The sequence below is a fragment of the Vidua chalybeata genome, chromosome 7, assembly GCF_026979565.1.
Source record: "Vidua chalybeata isolate OUT-0048 chromosome 7, bVidCha1 merged haplotype, whole genome shotgun sequence".
NCBI classification, from domain to species: Eukaryota; Metazoa; Chordata; class Aves; order Passeriformes; family Viduidae; genus Vidua; species Vidua chalybeata.
Window position 1 is genome coordinate 35,345,985 of NC_071536.1, and position 18,052 is coordinate 35,364,036.

The following is an 18,052-nucleotide window of genomic DNA, read 5'->3' on the forward strand; positions in this document are numbered from 1 at the left end:
CCTTGGGGAAAGGACCCCATATGTGAGTTTCAGAAACCACCTCAGTAACTCCAAGCATCATTATCAATAGTAGGATGAACTGCAGCTGGGATGCACTGAGAAGGCACGGTAATACTCGCCCTAATCTCTGCATTCATCTCACTGGCCCTCGCTAGGAAGTTTAAGTACATTTACTGGGGATTCTTCAGCCCTTGAAAGGTAGAAGACATCTATGAGGCTTGACGTACCAGCTAATTAACTTGGGTTTGGAAAAAAAAAATCTTCTTATCTACTTAACTTGGAGACACTCTCTTTGTTTTTAAGCCTGCAGACTACCTTCTCTTTAAAATGTACGTTACGTACCACTCCGTAGTATGGAATGTATTATTTTTAATGAGGACCTATTTTAACTTGGACCTAAAACTACTAACATTTGACAGAGGGCTGTTTGGTTTTTTTTGGTTTTTTTTAAGCTATTTGCAGAATCAGCTGAATGATAGTCTATAGCCTGTGTTTTGCAAGACAGGCTACAAAATCCTCATGCTTTCCTTCTGTCCTTAAAAACACGGGCACACACACGTATGAAGCGCTTGTGGAAATGAAGCCCCAGATGCACCCACACCTCCCCTCTCCCCCCAGAATCTATAAAGGAGTTTAAATAAATCTCTCAGGTTTTGCTTCTCGGTCTCTAGAAGTGGGGAATATTGAGGCTGGGAGAAAGTGATTGAATTCGTGCCTGCAGTGGTTGGGGCACGTGAGTGTTTCCTGCAGCTCTTCTGACAGGAACACAGACCTGAGCAACTCCTGTAACATCCCTGCTCAGAATTAAACCACCCTAAAATTTCCTGCGGATGGCACAGAGAGATTTTAAATCCTCACTATATTCCTAACAGATAGAACAGTGGCATGATTGACCAAGCTTTTTTTTTTTTTCTTCTTCTTTTTTAAAGTACACATATGATGATGCATCATAGTTATAAACAGATGGTATTTGGCCTCCTTCCTATTCTCAACATTTGGAATTCCTAAACTATGTGAATTAAACAATAATATTTTATAAACATACAAGGGATTTTGCTCACTGCTTTGTTAACATAGAAATTATACAATGCTGACATTTATTTAAATTTTAAAAAGTAAACAAGAGTGTGTATTGAATTAAAGCAAACTAAAATCAACAGAGAGAAATATGTTCTGTGCGCACATTACCTACAACGGCACGGGCCTTTTTCGGGGAGACATAATGGGATGAAGCACAAATTGTAGCTTAGACAGTCTGATCCTTTGTGCTCGAAAGGCTCATTTAACACCTCGCTGTAAACAACGGATATTTATACCATAATTGGCCAGTTGACCATCAGTTGTTCATTTACTCTGTAACCTGCTATTATGGAGTTAAAAGAAGTTCCTTTCTGTTGGCTTTTCTAGGAGTGAAAGTGTGTTTGCAATTTTAGTACCAACTGGATTCAGTCTAACACTTGTACTTAGTATGAGAAACATTTTCATAATACCAAAATTTGGGGGAATAAGAGTATTCCTGCCAGGAAGGGAAGAAGAAAGTATTGGTTCTTAAAAGAAGAATTCTGTTTGCTTGGTTTCCTCTTTCCTTTCTATTTTAACCCCTTTTTAGGCTCCTCTCGAGCTGTGCAAAATTGAGAAGCACTTAGGTTTTAATCACTATTCCCAGGTCTGCAAAGAGGTTCTGTGATGAATAAATAATGAATCCGAGATTTTAATCAGTGTTATGATTTTTGAAAAGGCTAATTATCATTGTTTACAGACATGCCTTTCCAACGTATTTCCTTGTTTTGCCTTCAAAGCTCCAAGGGTTAAGCCCCTCGCACGCATCCCTCCCATCCCTCCCCAGCGCCGCGCTCCTTGCCCGGGATTTCTTTCGGGCGCTTGGGGGTATTTTTTGTTCGTTTGGTGTTTTTTGGGGTTGTGTTTTTACTGGAGGAACCGCAGGAGAGCCGGGGACGGGCGGCCGGAGGCGCGCAGGGCTGGGGGAAGGCTGCGCAGCACGGGCGGCCGCTCCGCACCCGCGGAAAATCCGGGGAGGGGAAGGGGGGAGCCTTTATCCGTGCTGCCTCTGTAGAGCAATGCTGCAGAAGAATCTGATTTTCAAAATAACATTTTTATTATCCATAATGTCGATGATAAAAGTGGCGGGCGGCGTGTGTCCGTCCCCCGCTTCCCGGGGAAGCTGCGCTCCGCTCCGCCCGCAGCGCCGCGCCGGGATGCGCCGGGATGCGCGGAGGGCACCGCGGGGCTGCCCTGACAGCGATCGCCCCCGGCTCAAGCCCCTCGAGTTATTACGATTGTCATGATTCTTATTATTTATGATTTTTAGCATTACAGCCGTCACTGGCCTCGTTTAACCTGGCTTGCCCGCACCTCCATCCTCTCGGCCATTCACCGGGATGGGAAAACCTTTTCCGCGGGTGGGATATTCGATGCCAAGATCCCGATTCCCTCCATTCCCCTCCCCTCTTTCCTGGCGGCCCCCGCCGCTCCCCGGCCGCGTCCCGCAGCCTCCTCCCGCTCGGCGCTCGCTGCTGCCGCTGCTGCTTCCGCGGGGTGCGGGGAACAACTTCCAACCCCTACAGCCCCTGATTATCAGCTTCCAGCAACAGCTGCGAATCTTCGCTAAGAATCCAAAGAAATATCAGAAGATTAGGCAGCGATGCTATTTATTGCCCTGTAATTAAAGTTCTATCAGTGTTTCTATTATAAAACCTTATTTACAAGGGTTGGTAACTCAGAGGCAAAATTTTCCTGCAAGATGAAGCCTCACTGAGAAGTATTTTGGTTAAATAAGGTTAGCTTGTTAGAGGGTAAAATCCTGAAGGACTTTCATTAAGGTGATCATTTATATCAGCAAATACACTGCCAAGTCCCCCAAATCAAGGATTTGTAAGAGGAATTTTTTTTTCAAAAATTAAGGATTCACAGAAAGGTTTTAACATAATTCTCTGGGAAATTATTCCCATGAAAACAATTTGTTTGAAAGAAAATGCCCTCTGGTCTTTTCCACACAAACTAGTCTTGGGCTAGTACATGAGAACCCAACTTAAAAGTGCCTATGAGCAGAAAGGAGGTTGGTTAATTATTTTCAACTGTCCTTTCTGGAATAAAAACCAGAGTAAACAGCTTGAATAGGGAAAGGTGAATTTAATTTTCAAGGCCCTTTAACTTTTAATAATCTGAGGAACAAGATGGGAGGTACATTCTACCCTCCCAGTTATCCTGATATAAATTCATTCAAGATTTATATTGGTGTAATAGAGAAGCAGAATTTGCTCCGTGATTTCTAATGAACTGCTGGCTCGGTCTTTAAAAACGCAATTAGAAAAATCCAACCACCTAATTCAGAACAGCTTTGAGCTGAGGCAGAGGTCTCAGTGCTGCAAACAGGGATGGAAGCTGGTCGGTGCCACAGCTCCTTGCTGTGCCTGCAGCACCAGTGGGGCTAAGAAACAGTTTCCTACAGAATTCCCTAATTGTTTTAGGATTTTCTTTTCTATTATAAGGGAAAAGACAATTCTCATGTGGAATAGACCTGTGTTTCCTGTGATCTCAAATGCTGTGACAAAAGGATTGTAGGATTAGGTGCCTGGCCTGTTACTGATGCAGGAGGAGCTGTCTGGTCAGGGTGAGGCTGGCACATAGGGAAACCCAGCTCTGACTCTGCACTGAAACTTGTCTCAAAGCCTTGGTGCCACTGTGTCTATGCAGGTGAAACATCAATAAACATGAAAGTAAGTCAAGGTTCAATTCTCTTGCTCTACTCACAGGATTAGGTGTCTGCATTCACCATTTACTCATGTGTGTATGAACAGAACCAAGATCCCAATTTGTCCCTCTGACCTTCTGAAGCGAGGGACTGAAATGAAGCAGCATGGGGTGACACTCTTTGTTTCCTCTGCTGAAACTGAGAGAAAAAACTCCGTAGATTGTTTAAGTCTGCAGTGCTGAAGGGACACTCTCTGGGGGAAACATCACCTCTGACTACCTGGAAGCCCTGCAAGTATCACCTTTGGCTACCTGGCTACATCATTCTCCTGACTGAGGACGTCAAACAGGCCAGGGTGGCCTGACACATCCTGTGATGTGGTAAGGAGACGATATTAGAATTGTTTGGGTTGGAAGGGACCTTTAAGCTCATCTAGTTCAAATTCCCCACCATGGGAAGGGACACCTTCCAACCAGACCAGGTTGCTCCAAGCCCTGTCCAATTCAGCCTTGAACACTTCCAGGGATCCTTGCTCCAGAGCAGCTGTGCATCTTCACCAAGAACGTAAAGAAATATCAGGAGATAACACAGCATTGCTATTTATTACCCTGCAATTAAACTCCTCACAGAGTTTCTATTATAAAACCTTACTTGCAAGGGTTCATAAGAAGGGAAAAAATTTCCAGCAAGATGAAGCCTTGCTCAGCAGACAGAGGTGGGCATGGTTGAAGAATCATGGTCAGTAAGTTCAACAGGGCAGAGCTGCACCTCACCAAGGAGCTGGGTGAGACCTCCTCTGACCTGGGCTGATGAGGGTGTGCCCTGAGGACAGCAGGAGCCTTTGAGTGCAAACCACACAGCTTTGATGTTTTGAGTCTGCTCACCACAAGCCCGAGTGCAGCCTTACAGCATCTCCTCTTTGCCCTTTATTGGTTTGGAGAATGACTCACTGTGATACTTGAAGCAGTTTGCTACAACTGCACCATGCCTCAGTTTCCCCAGCAGGGAAGCCAAAAAATATTCCAATTTGTTGGTGCAAGGTGGGATGACATTGGTGAACATCTGTGACACACTCTGGTAGGAGTGCAAGGCAGTCCTGTTCCTAGGGTCTTCCAAGGATGACCACCAGACCTACGCTCTTGGGAAGAGCAGGTCCACCCAACCACAAGCTGTGCCTAAAGCCAAGCAGGGCTTTGGCCTAGCAGAAAGGAGGAGGAACCCGCACACAGAGAGATGATAACTGCAAAATCACAACTCTGCAGTGCTAGGAGAACAACCAAACACTTTCCATTGTGTCTCTCTGGCTTATTTTTGATTGCTTCATGGGTAATTTTAACAAGAAGTAACACATGCTCTCTCTCACGCTGAAAAATGGCATTTCAGCTTCTTGATGGTGTCAGAAGTCACAAAGACATTCGTGGGGAGGGGGACCAGCCTGTACCTTTCACCCCTTTCAGGGACAGGAGCTGCCTTGCCTGATCCAAGGGAAGCTGAGACCACACCTGTCTGCAAAGACAAGTCTTACCAGGCTTCACGTTGTAACACCTTACCCAGAGTCCTCTTCCTGCTTCTTCCCAGAGCAGAGTTGAAAATCTTGGAATTGCCGTAAGGTTTTATTATCGCTTGCAAACCAAATTCTACTTCATCAGATAAAGACACAATTGCATTCATTGACTCTGACACAAGGATATGCATGGTGATAAACACACAGATAGATGTACACACTTATACATGAATGAGATATGCTAATTAAAAATTGCAGTGGGCACTTTATTAAAAATTTATTGTACAATCTACATCTTCAAAACATTTTACATCAACAAATATTGCGGCTTGACTGCTGGAATCATAAGTGATTTATCTTTAAAAGACTGTATTTGCAACTGGATGCAAAGATTCTTGATGAACTGCCATTACATTTAAACTACTGGATTTTATTGGAAGTATTTTGATTGTTATCTGTTTGTTCTCCATCCTTGAGAGAAATAAAACAAGTGTCTCGGCTTTCATTTTATCGGATAGATGGCACCATGTAGCATATTTCCCATGCTAGTTTGAATTACAGCTGTTTATCTTTCAGCTTTCTTTAAGATTAATTAAATGCAAATGTAACTCCACGAATCATGGGATTACCTGCCAGACCCCTTATTAATACCTTCACTTAAAAACCCCTTTGCCAGAGAGTCATTAATTTGCAATAAAAAAAAAAAAAAAAAAAAAAAAAAGAAAGAGAGAGAGAAAGAGAGAGGAGTGCTTAAGCAGCCCTTTGCCTCCCAACAACCCAGAGATGGCTGCCCAATTAGTCCGGCAGCATTCGGATCCTCCTTTCAGGCCCTGTGGCCCTTTGAGGACACAATAAGGCTCCAATGATAACCTGGCAACCTAGGTAGAAACTCAGCCAAGTGTGAGCGTTTGAAGCTGCAGCTTGGCTGCCATCGTGTCGGCGAAAAGAAAGAATTCAGGCACCATGTCATCCAGTACAAAGGATAAAAACAGATTCAACCGGAAATTCAATGTGGCACCACATATGGGATACATGAGTGCGGTTACACAACAGGCCACATATTTTTTTTGAACAGTCTCCTGCATGTGATGCCGAGGACATGTGTAACCATCATAACGTCTCTAAGAATCTGTATTTAATTTGAGCTGGGGTGGTGGCAGGGATTGGAGATCTGAAGCCGCCACAGGTTTGTGGCAGATGGCTCTGTGTCAGCTATGACAAGCAGCCAGGCTCGGCTTCCTCTGCAGATTTTCTTTTCTCTCTGATCAGGTAAATATGGGCACACTCTGGAAACTTCCACAATTCTGCCTGAGGCTGCAAGTTTGTGACTTAGCCCCATCTGTCACAAATCTTCCCTCGGTTCTGCTGCGAGCAGAGACCTGAATTTACTGCCGAGCGCTGCCCAAGAAAACCCGGCCGTCTCGCCCTGCGAGGAAGCACAAGGAACTGTGTTAGAGGCTGGGACACAAAATGCAGGAAGGATTTCAGGAGGGGTGGAAGCCACTTGGCCAAAGAACACTTATGTGGTGTTATTTAAAAACGGGGTGAAGTCAGGGGTTGCTTTTTAAGACAGGTAGGCTGGTCATGAGGCCCAGGTTATTTGCTCCCTCTGCTTTTCTGGTGGTCTCAGTGGACACGTCAAGGACTGAACACTCTCAGGAACCAACGTGCCCCTCTAACCCTCAGACATGGCAGAACCACGAGCCAGCAGGAGCACAGCCTAGTTCTGCTAGACCATCATCACTCTGGGCTTTACTTGAGAATTATCTCTTTTTGGTTTTTTTGAGGAGTGGCAACTATGCAAAGATCTGGACATTCATTTTTTCAAGGAATAAAATTCCACAAAAAAATGAATTTTGAATGAAAAATGAAAGACAAATTCCACTGTCTTTCCATCAACAGTTCCTAAATATGTGGGGATCAAAAGAAGCAAAGTTTTCACATAAAGCAGCATCTTCCTATAAAGAACAAACAGCATAATGTCAGTAGCAGAACAGTATTTTTCATTAAATAATCAACTTGTTTCTAGTGTCCTAAGATCAGAACCAAAGCACTTAATATCTACTCTACCATCATTAGACTTCAGAGTTAACCTTTAGAATTTAATAAGGGGTCTTCATCCATTCAGACTGACTCTTTCAGGACAGCTCAAGTTCAAGCACACAGTATTGATTTGTAGATTTTTTGCATTTTTTAAAAAACTACCTTAACAAAATTAAGATTTAGAGATTAATTTTCCACACAAAACCTGAGATTTGGCAGGCAAGACTGGAATGATTTACAGAGCCAGTTTGTATTGGGTCATATCTACCCTGTGATCCAGCTCCTTCACTCTTCAAGTGAGTAAGGGGGAAGAATCAAGGTGGAAAACAGTTTGCAACAATTATTTTTGGAGTTCAGTTTTCAAACTCCAAGCACTTTTGGAGACCAGCATCAGAACCCACCATTGCTTTACATGAATTGGAGGCCCAAGGCAGAGCTATTTAACACACCTCAGCAGAGTAACAGTATTTCCCTGACCAAACTGGTCTGTTCTGTAGTTTCTTATATTGGCCTTTTAAAACTCACCTCATTCCTGCTGTCTTTAAAGAAAAAAGACATCAAATTTTCAATGCAAATCTATGCAGTACCTTGCACAGGATGGCTCAGAATACACTGACTGACTATAACAGTGGGAAAACAGTTTCCTGCTTTTTTCCCCAAGGTAATTTGAATAAACTGTACTGGGAAAAAAAAAAGTTTTCATGCTTTTTGCAACTTTTCTTCCTATTTCCTTTGACCCATTTCTCCACCTACTGTTTTGAAGTGGCTGTGGCTCATCTGCCAGTTTTCATTTGCTCTCTAAAACTCTCCTGGAAGCTATCTAATACTGTCAGAATAAAAAGTTCCAGGTCCTGGTGTTTATGCTGAAAGTTGCCCCCATAACTGCTTTAGTCCTACTCTGCAAGTGCAGCCAACTGCTGTGAGCTACAGACCAACATTTGGGGATGTGGTGATCATGGAAATGTTGGATTAATGGTTGGACTCAATGATCTTAAGGGTCTTTCCCAGCCTAAATATTATTAGGATTCTGTGGTTTTCAGAGAGCTGGAGTCTCCTGGATATTTTACCGCAGAGACCCAAGAGCAAGACAAGCCCAGAGAGAAGTTCAGGTGCAGACCCCCTACACATATCTGCACATATATCCATTTTTCTATGGCTGGATCCCAAAATTAGACAACTGCAACTCCCTTCCTGCCAGCTCATGTCTTCCACAGTGAGGATCCATGTTAGCCAGGTTGACCTCCCTCTACCAGAGTTTCTTGAAGATCTAAGGTTGACCCAAAATGCTTAAATTGTGCCCCACAACCCAGCACACCTTCCCACCTGTGCAAACTCCTAAGCTAGACAGGGGTTTCACTGTATCAGCCATACATAGGGAGTGGAAAGTGTCAAGACTTGAGTCTAACCTGGATGTGATCCTGAACAACTTAATCCAAGTTTGAAGTCAGATCCTACTTTGAAACTGGCCCTGCTTTGAACAGAGGCTGGGGCTGGTGACCTCCAGAGGCACCTTCCTTAACTAGTCTGTGATTCTGTGCTCCAAATAAGTAATGGAAGTTTTCTTGCACATAAAAAAATCCTTATGTTTTACATATTTTCCTTAGGATCACATGCCTAAGCACTGGAACAGAGATGGGAGAGAATGGACACAGAGCTCTGCACTCCAGAGTTCCTGTAACCTTCCCCCACAGACTCTGAGAAGCAGCTCTAAACCACCTCTGAAACCATTTTAAATCACGTTCATGGGAAACCGAGCAGCTCAAGAGGCAAATACAAGTCTCTCATTTGTGTTTCTAAACTCCTTCTGACCTGCACCTAATGGTAGCCAGGTAAAAGCAGAAATTCAATACAATTTCCTTCTTTTTTAACTCCGCAAACATGTTCCGCTAATGAGCAGAAAGCCAGCAGGATGGATGGAAATACTTGCACTATTTGCATACCCTATAAAGCTCTGAATTAACTTTATCAGCCCAGGACAAAAGATCTGGAGAACACTGTAAGCAAACATCTGCTCAATATACATTCACCATTAAAAAGTAAACAGTAGGATTGGCTCCATAAGGAACAGGTTGGGAATTATCAGAGTACTACACATCACATAAACTGATAGCATGGCCCAGAATTCTCTAAAGCAATGATCACACCAGCACAAAAACAGCTCTCAAGCATCAGAACGGCTTGAATGATGAGAGATTAGAATATAAACATGGAATAACATTCACAAGGAGAGACTGAAAAGACTGGGATACTGTAAATGTTTGACAAATGTTTATAAAATAATGGATGGCCCAATAAAGATGGATGGGGAGCTCCTGCTTCCAGATGACTTAACTCCAGAACAAGACACTCAACACAACTGAAGGTGGGGAAAACCTCAGCTAATTAAGGAAATTATTTAAACACCATCATAAACAAATCATAGAATCATGGAATGGTTTGGTTGGAAAGGCCCTTAAAGACCATCTCATTCCAAGCCCCTGCCATGGGCAAGGACACCTTCCACTGGACCAGGTTGCTTATGGAGAAATGAATTTCCAATGGAGTTTTGCTGGGGATTGGGTAAAGGCAGAGGCACCATCCCTGGCTCTCACGTGGTCATAGGTACAGGAACTGTGAACAACAGGGCTGAGTGGCTGATGGGACATCTGGCATCAGGCTCCTCTGCATCCTCGTGTGCCCAATGCCCAGTGTGTTGCACCAAGAATGCCTCCTGCTGCTTCCCTAGCTTTGCCTAAACATGAAAGCTGGACCAGGAGCAGTTTTCCCCTTCTACACATTTCCTTGAAATACCCAAGACACTGCTTTATCTCAAATCAGAGGAAAAAAAAAAAAAAAAAAAAAAAAAAAAAAAAAAAAGGAGAGGAAAAGAAAAAAAAAATAAAGTTTTGTTAGAACTGCCCTATACAGCCAAATCCTGAGACTGGAAACAATTCAGATGTCTATGGTCTAACTGGGATCTTAATTTGATTTTACAGCAGTTTAATCCCTTTGAATTCAGCAGACTTCTTTCTACAGTGGTGTCAGAAAGAAAAAAATCACGCCATGTGTCTTTTCATAGGCAGGTGAGCTTCTGTAGTGTGATGGAAATGAGAAGATGAATGTCAGAAAGTGGGCCAAATTCTTTTCTCCATTAAACAAGCATGAGTGAGAGTAGGATTTTTCTGTAGGAACTGAAGCTGACAGCATGTCAACCAGCACTCATTCAGCTGGGAGGGCTGGGAGAGATTATTTAAAGTTGTCAGCTCCTTCCATGCCTGGCTTTTGGCAACTCTTCTTGTCCCTTTCCACTGTATACTCTTTATGCATGCTGTTTTAAATTAAGAAACTCAAGTGAGGAAACTAAAAGGTAAACTTTAAGAAAATAATGCAGAAACAAATGCTTTGCCCTATTTTATGCTATTTATTTTAACTTTAAATCTACTAGATAGGGCACTAACAGGTCCTGTGGTGTGCCCTGACCAATGCCCTGTTGTTGTTACTTGCTTCATTCCTGTGCTTACCTTGGCAACCAAAACCACCCAGAACTAGAGTTTGATTCCATGAAACTAGAACAGAACAAATAATTGATAACAAATGAGATTTGCTTCCCTCTCATCTCAGTCTTCTGCTAATAACTGGCAGAAGGCAAGGCTGAAATGCAGATGAGCCAGCCCTGAGTGCTGCATGAATACTCAGGGTGAGCAATACATCATCGGGAAAGGTTTTCATAGGTGCTTACATTATGGACATTTTTAAAAGTCTGCCAGCATGAATCTGCTCCGTGGAGTTAAGCTACTACAGTTTAATGCCTTGGTCTGTGCATTTTCACAGGGATGTTCTCTATGTCCAGCCTCTAAGCCCACTGCCCTGCTGCCATTTATCTCCTTTCTGCCACTAATTTTGTTAGCACAAGCATTGAGGACATCTGAAGGAACAAACTGCCTGTTTAATTAGCCACTGTCTAATTATTATAGATATCCTGAGTAATAAAATCCCAACAATATGTAAAAGGATAAGCCAAGGTGATTACTTCCCAACTTGTGGAGCAGAATCCCCAAACAGCAGAGAAAAGCACTATTTGCTTTTAAAGCATTTCTACTTCCAAAATGTCACAGACACTTGATAAACTCAATGCAGAGAGTATGACAGGATGGTTTCTGAAAGACAAGGAGCTGGTTAACATTGACTCTCATGCTGGGATCCCTTTTCTAGCCCACTAAAGCAAAGATAATATTATAATGATCTGAAAAAAAGTAAAAATACCGTGCAAGTGCTGTGTAGCCTTCAGGATTTCACTCTGTTCAGCTTCCTTACAAAGCAGCATCACTCCAGCTGTAATGACCTTAACAGCACAGCTCTGAGCTAGCATTTTCTAGGAGGTTTTGTGGATGGTCCACAGTGAAGGAAGACTAGGTGTACGTGGGTGTAGGCACAAAAGGACAACTCTAACAGTCTTCTCTGAGCTGATCCAAAGCCTATTAAAGACAACAGGGATATTTCCTCTGGTGCTCACAGGTGCTGGATTAGGCTCTGCTTTTCTCATTTTTAAAACAATCCCCCACTCAGCTCCATTGCTACCTGTTGCAGAGGTTCAGCTCTGACACTCAGAAGATCGGCAAACCCCATAGATGAGGGGCAGGATAAACACCTTCAGCTTCTGCCTACTAATCATCCCAAGGAATTCTTTAAAAAAAGATAAAAAAATCTTTCAAGCAAATCAGCATTTTGCCTACAGGGCTTGAGCACACATTTTCAACCTGTACTATTTCATATCAGTATTTTTTGCATGCCTTGGCTCTGTGTTCAGGAGCTGGGATCCATGTGGGAGAAGATCCATGTGAATGCAACCATTAGCAGAGCTTGAAGCAAATGCCAAGGTAAACATTTAAGGACTGCTTTCCCTTTGAAGCCCCCATGCCTAACTCTACGATACTATTGACTCAAGAAGTAATGCTGAACACTGGAAGTGTTCAGTCAGCATTTTAAACTATTATGAGCTACCTTCTGAACCATTGCCAAGTTAATAGACAATGAAAGATAATGAGCTTGAAATTGGGTGTTAAATTGCATTTTTGGTTCTCTCCTTTTTTTTTTTTTTTTTCTTTTTTTCCATGAGGTTTAACTGTTTCCTGCAAAAACAACATCATCTTTGATGTATCATTATGTAAATGCCTATTTTTAGGTCACAGAAAAAGTCAAGGCGTGGGCTAAGTCCTTGCTGCTCTTGCTATGTGTGTGCAGGAAGGGGGAGAGAGGCAGATGAGACCCAGCACTTTCTGGTCCCCAGACGGAGGGAGGGACATTGAGGCATGAGGCTGGGTCTGTTGGCAGCATGAGATTCCAAATTAAGGAGGAGATTACTCTACCTGCTCATTAACAGTGAGGCTGGACAGAGAAGGGAACGCTCCAAGAACCGCATTTGTGTCGCACGGGTTAACACGAGGAGCATTTCCATGCACCCCCAAGCCTTTAAGGACTTTCAGCTGAATTCAGGGGTTTTCATGAGCTGAAACACCTCTGTCGTGCAGGGGTGATGTGCCTCCAACCTGCCCACGGCAGAGCCAGGACAGCAAAAGTCAAATTCCGCTGTAAATGTACGAAGCAGTATGCAAAAAACCGCAGTTGTTCTTCTGAAAGCAGCATCGTGTAGTAACTGCTCTTCGCTGGAATAATGTAAAATTTAGTGCTTCATCTACATTCCAATTAAAAAAAAAAAAAGAAAAGCGTGACTCCCATCAGTGTAAATACACCATTTAAAACCATGAAAGTTGGCCTAGCATCAAACACTTGAGCAAAACCTGAATGGAGAGTTTGCCACTGAACTTAGACTTTCTCTACAGAAATAACTGCAAAGAAGGGGACACAATAAATACCAATAAATTATGCTCCCAATAACCTTTAATGCTCAACACACCTTATAAAACAAAGAATTAAAATAATTGTAATTATGAAAATCACTCAAATCATTCCAGAAGCCAAAGAAATCTTACCTGATACCTGTCACCTGCATTTTTTTGAAGATTAAATTAGGATAGGAAGTTAGGCTTATCCTCATTAGTATAATTGTAGGATCTTTCTTTTATTTTCCTTTTAAACTAATGAGTTGCATTAATCCAGGTTCATTTTTATAAGCCTCTTGGGTCCAAATGTAAAGGACAGTCATTTTAGAAAACAGTAAATTAAAAAAAACATGTAGCATGCATTAAGTGCACGTATTTCATAAGACCTAGGTTAATACAACTGGCATCTAGTTTAATTAATCCTTGTTAGTGTAACGACTAATATCCCTCCCTAGCATGTTTCCTTTAAACATTAGTATGTTAATTAAATGTTGTTTTTTTAAGGGTGTTTTTTTTTCCCTTTGTACTTCAATATGGCATTATATCATCTAAAACTATTCCAAACAACTACCTTATAGAGATGTCTCCTTACAATATCTGGTCTCTTGCAGAAATTCTGAAGCCTTTTTAAAAGCTGTTCAGGTGTAGAATACAGATATTCAGCTGCAGGAAAAACAGATACATTTTTAATGAAACAAAAACCTCAAAGCACACACTCGATATTAGTCACTTTACTAATTAAAAATGCATATTGCTCTGTGCCGCCTCGTGTTTTACATTATTTAAGCATGATTTTATAAGGTTACCTCAGCTCACAAGGATGTTTAATGCTAAATAAGACTGTGTAGTTGTGCTGTTTAGACATCTCCTTTGGGTGATTAAAATACATTATTCTAATGTAACACAATGCATATGTGATACATTTAGTGATGAGATTTTTCGAAGAACTGGTACTACATTAGTGTGTATCCTGTACTGCATGTACTGCAGTTGCATATTATTAAGTATTAAATTGTTTAAATAATTTGGTGTGATTTTCAGGCCTGGCTTTTTTTTTTCTTTTTTTCCCTCTTCTGTGTATCAAAAAAAAAAATCTGCAAACCATTGCAGCATCAGTGACCTTTTAACAAAAAATCTATCATTTCGGGATGTGTATGCTAACAATGAAGAATGCTATTTCAAAACTTGCTTTTTTGTTATCTTAAAAGAACAGATGGCAAATATAAACTTCGTCTAATGTATTAAAACACATAAAATTTGCCTTAACACTAACATGTTGGCTTGCCAAATAAACAATTGCTTTCACTCAAGTTTATTCCCAAACTTTGGATTTTAGCAGGAATCATGTTATTACGTTTCAGCAGAAGGAATAGGCAACAAAGCAGCTACCTGGGAATATCTCTGGGTACACCAAGGCTTTGGGACACAGCGGGTAACAGCCACAATGCACAGCCTCGATCCTAAGGATTAGAAATCACAAATAACAAAAACAGACATTAGTCAGAAAAAAATTTATTTCTGTGCAAGAGCCTTGAGGTTGCCTGCATGCAGCAAGAGGGAAACATTTTTTTTTTTTCTTCAGCAGCATAATCCTTCTAAATGCCAAAGTTGCTCTTTTTAAAGAAAATTTTATTGATCATATGAATTACATAGAACAGAACAGCGAGCATATGTTTTGTTCACTGAATAAATCAAAGCGCAGCTCTGCATTTTTTTGTTTTTTAAATACTGTTTAACACATTTTATAATCAGCAGACAGACACATGTAACAACATGGTGAAGTATGGACGGCTTTGCTTAATAATGCTGCCGGAAAACAAGGGGCACACGTTGGCTACACCAGGGCGTGTTGCAGACACACACACCACCCTCACCTGGCACAGCAGATATTCCCTTCAGACTTCCAGACTCCAAAGGTTACAGCTAAATATAACCCAGGAACAACTTGCAGCATGCTCCAGGCTGGGATATTTCGGCTTATTCACATGCTTTGGATAATTTCCTTTATTTTTCGGGACATAAACTGTTGTATTTTTTTAATAACCGCTGACGAAATTCCTTTGCCAAAGCGCGCTACGCTTTGTACTTGCTTTTTTTTTCCCAAGGAACATTTTACATATCTCCCGTAACATCAAACCCAAATATTTCAAAATTGCACCGCTGTGGCGCAAAGTTTTCCAGTAGCAGAGCTGTCTCCCTTGGATTTCAGGTTTTAACTGCTGAATGGGTTAAAGGCATCCAGGTTTCAGTTTACTTTTTTCACATAATGACCATTGATCTGACACAACGTCCCTCCAAAGTTACAACCGTAATTTCTGTTGGCCAGAAATTACACAGTGAAATTCAAAACACTTCTTAAAATACGTTTATTTTATGAGAGGCTTTGAATTTCCTCCAACATGTTGACCATACGAGGATTTTATTTTTAACTTCAGTTTCCCTCATTCCCCAGAATAAAAAAAAAAAAAACAACTGAAATCTTGTCAATGTTCACCTTTTCTATTTTCAGTGACAACCCAAAGGCTTTTGCTACCTTCGTGCAAATGTCAGGTTTGGTACTTTATTACAGGTACCCTGAAAGGACTCTGTTTCCTTTAGATCTACTCAATTTTAAACAGGAAAAAGAAAGAAAATAAAGAATAACATATTCAGCTTTCATGCTAGAAAACTATGCATATCCACAAACCCCAAAGACACATTTCTCTGCAAATGCTTTTGCTAAGAAATGACTGCTGTTTTTTTTCATAAACTTTTAAAATTTGTAATTTATGTTGGGTTTTTTTTAAATAACATATGCACTTCAGATTGCATTTTAAACATTAACAACAATTTCAAAGTGTACATCGTCTAGCACTATATTTTTTACCAAAGGGAAATGTTTCTGATGTGTGATTTAATTGATGATTTCAGTTCTTAAATATTGTGTCATATGTCAAAGCAAATAGATTTTTAAAGTTTTCTTTAATCTAGGAGAAAAAAAAAAGAGTGAAACTGTGGACATTTCAGTAATAGCTCAGATCACTAAGTTATGTTAAAATATTTGCTTTTTAATCATATCGTCTGCATGGAAAAAAAAAAAAAAGAACAGCTCCCTAAAACAAAACTGCAGGCCAAGATGGGATCTGAGTCATCGTTTGAGTATGAAATTTCCCCTTTCAAAAAACTTCTACCAGGATCATGAATTAGTAAAATAAGAAATTAATGCCTCTGTGGTTTGCTGGATGAAAGTTAAAAATTTGGAATTCTTTCATTTGCAAATGATCTTATTTGCATACTCCTTTCTGCACCAAAGTTTGGGTGTATTTTTCTGACCAGTCCCTACTATGAGTAGTAAGTTTCTCTACAAACCTTACACCTTCCATTTGTCAAGACCTAAAGATCAAATCAAACTGGGCCGAGCTCACACTGACACAGACTTTGGTGTAAGGATGCACAGGGAATCCTTTAATTTCCATGCATTTCTGTCCTTTCCCAGAAAAGTATCATATCATAACAATAATACAATTACTCTTCATTTCAATCCTTAAGCACTACTAGTTAAATAATAAATAAGAGTAATGATTGATCTATTGTTAAAATGGCTAGTAAATGGTCTTTTTATTCCAATTAACAAATCATCTGCTAAATCTATGAATCTTAATATTCAGGTCTATTCACTTCAATTCATACAATTTATCTGCAAATAGTTGTTGGGCTTTTGATTCTAAATATAATTAGCTGATAATTTTGCTTGGCTGAATTACTTTTCTGGAGGGCCTGCTAAGGCTCTCAGTCGCATTATCTAGCAATAATGAATCTGATAGGTGAAATTTTTTACTGTAATGAGGATGAGACACAGTTGTGACACCTGAGTCTAGTAATAACAGAAGACTGCTAATTATCGACAGCACTTTTTTGTGTGATGCACAGAGAAAAAAAAATCCCTCATTATTAAAAAATAAAAAGTTACAATTATAAGTGACACCGGAGGAGAGTAAATAAAATGGAGTGATTAAAACATTGCTGCTTTAAGGGTGTTTTTAATTAAGTGGAAATGCTAATGTTGTCATACTTAGCAGATGGGATTAAAATTAGTTATTGTAAGTAACTCATATTTTATGTTATGGTTTCCACAGCATGTCTACAAGATCTAAGAAAGTGATACATTCCATAAGACATTTAAAAAATGAAATTCTCGTAGTCTTTACAGCTCATAATAATGAACATCATGAATAAACTATTGAAAAAAAAAATCCTGCCAAGGCTTTTACCATCGTGACTTAACTCGCATGGAATGCAACCATAATGTACTGGGCTGCTGGAATCACACTGCTGATCTGCCTTTGTCTTTTGCTGATTGCTGCACTTCTGATTTCCTTCACACTCAACAATAACAGAAGTTTGGTGCTTGGGCAGGAATCCAACATCAAGTGTGGTGTCAAGAAGGTACAGCTTTGGTGCAAGGGAAGATGATGACCACCCACCAAGGTGACGTTCTAAACGAAAGCACAGGATGCATCATGTAACTGCAGATAAAAACCTAATTGCACACTTTCTCCTACTTTATTTGTGTAAAATTTTCCATCTGCTACATCTAAAGATGTCTAAACTGTTAGTATCAAACCTGCATTCAGCTGCCAGCTGTGCACATTAAGCATTGCAAAACACTAAGTAAATGAGGCAGCATAAAACCGAGTAGTACTGGTCCATCTGCCCAGTACTAGTAGGGACCCCCATACCTGGTCCTTTTAAAGCCCCACACTGCTGCTCAAATTGATAAGGAAAATACTTAATAACATGCTTTAAGAGCCTTGGTTTAGAATGCTCAATTTGCATTTGCTATCATGACTTCTAAGTATCGGAATCTGCCTACTACTAGTACAAGTTAATGCTTTTCATCTCTCTTTCAAATGCTCTTTGAAGAACTTTTAATGAATGAAAATTAACATCTATAATTTATAGTATTTGCTGTCAAATTTCTGAACAATTTGTGGC

The 18,052-nt window shown here is 40.7% G+C and overlaps 1 protein-coding gene across 4 annotated transcripts in view; it reads right to left on the reverse strand.

Annotated features, from left to right (window-relative positions):
* Positions 1–5,458: 5,458 nt before the first annotated feature.
* GTDC1 (glycosyltransferase like domain containing 1) overlaps positions 5,459–18,052 on the reverse strand; it is a 281,383-nt gene continuing 268,789 nt past the window's right edge. For 2 of the 4 annotated variants that reach the window (XM_053947689.1, XM_053947688.1), the window contains 3 exons: positions 14,468–14,538; positions 13,650–13,741; positions 5,459–6,642 (listed from right to left, as the gene is read on the reverse strand). In XM_053947689.1, the coding sequence (XP_053803664.1) occupies positions 6,559–6,642; positions 13,650–13,741; positions 14,468–14,538 (247 nt within the window). In that variant the 3' untranslated portion in view covers positions 5,459–6,558. Of the gene's footprint in view, positions 6,643–13,649; positions 13,742–14,467; positions 14,539–16,917; positions 17,554–18,052 lie in introns of those variants that run through there. The other 2 variants (XR_008431818.1, XM_053947690.1) reach the window with 2 other exon arrangements.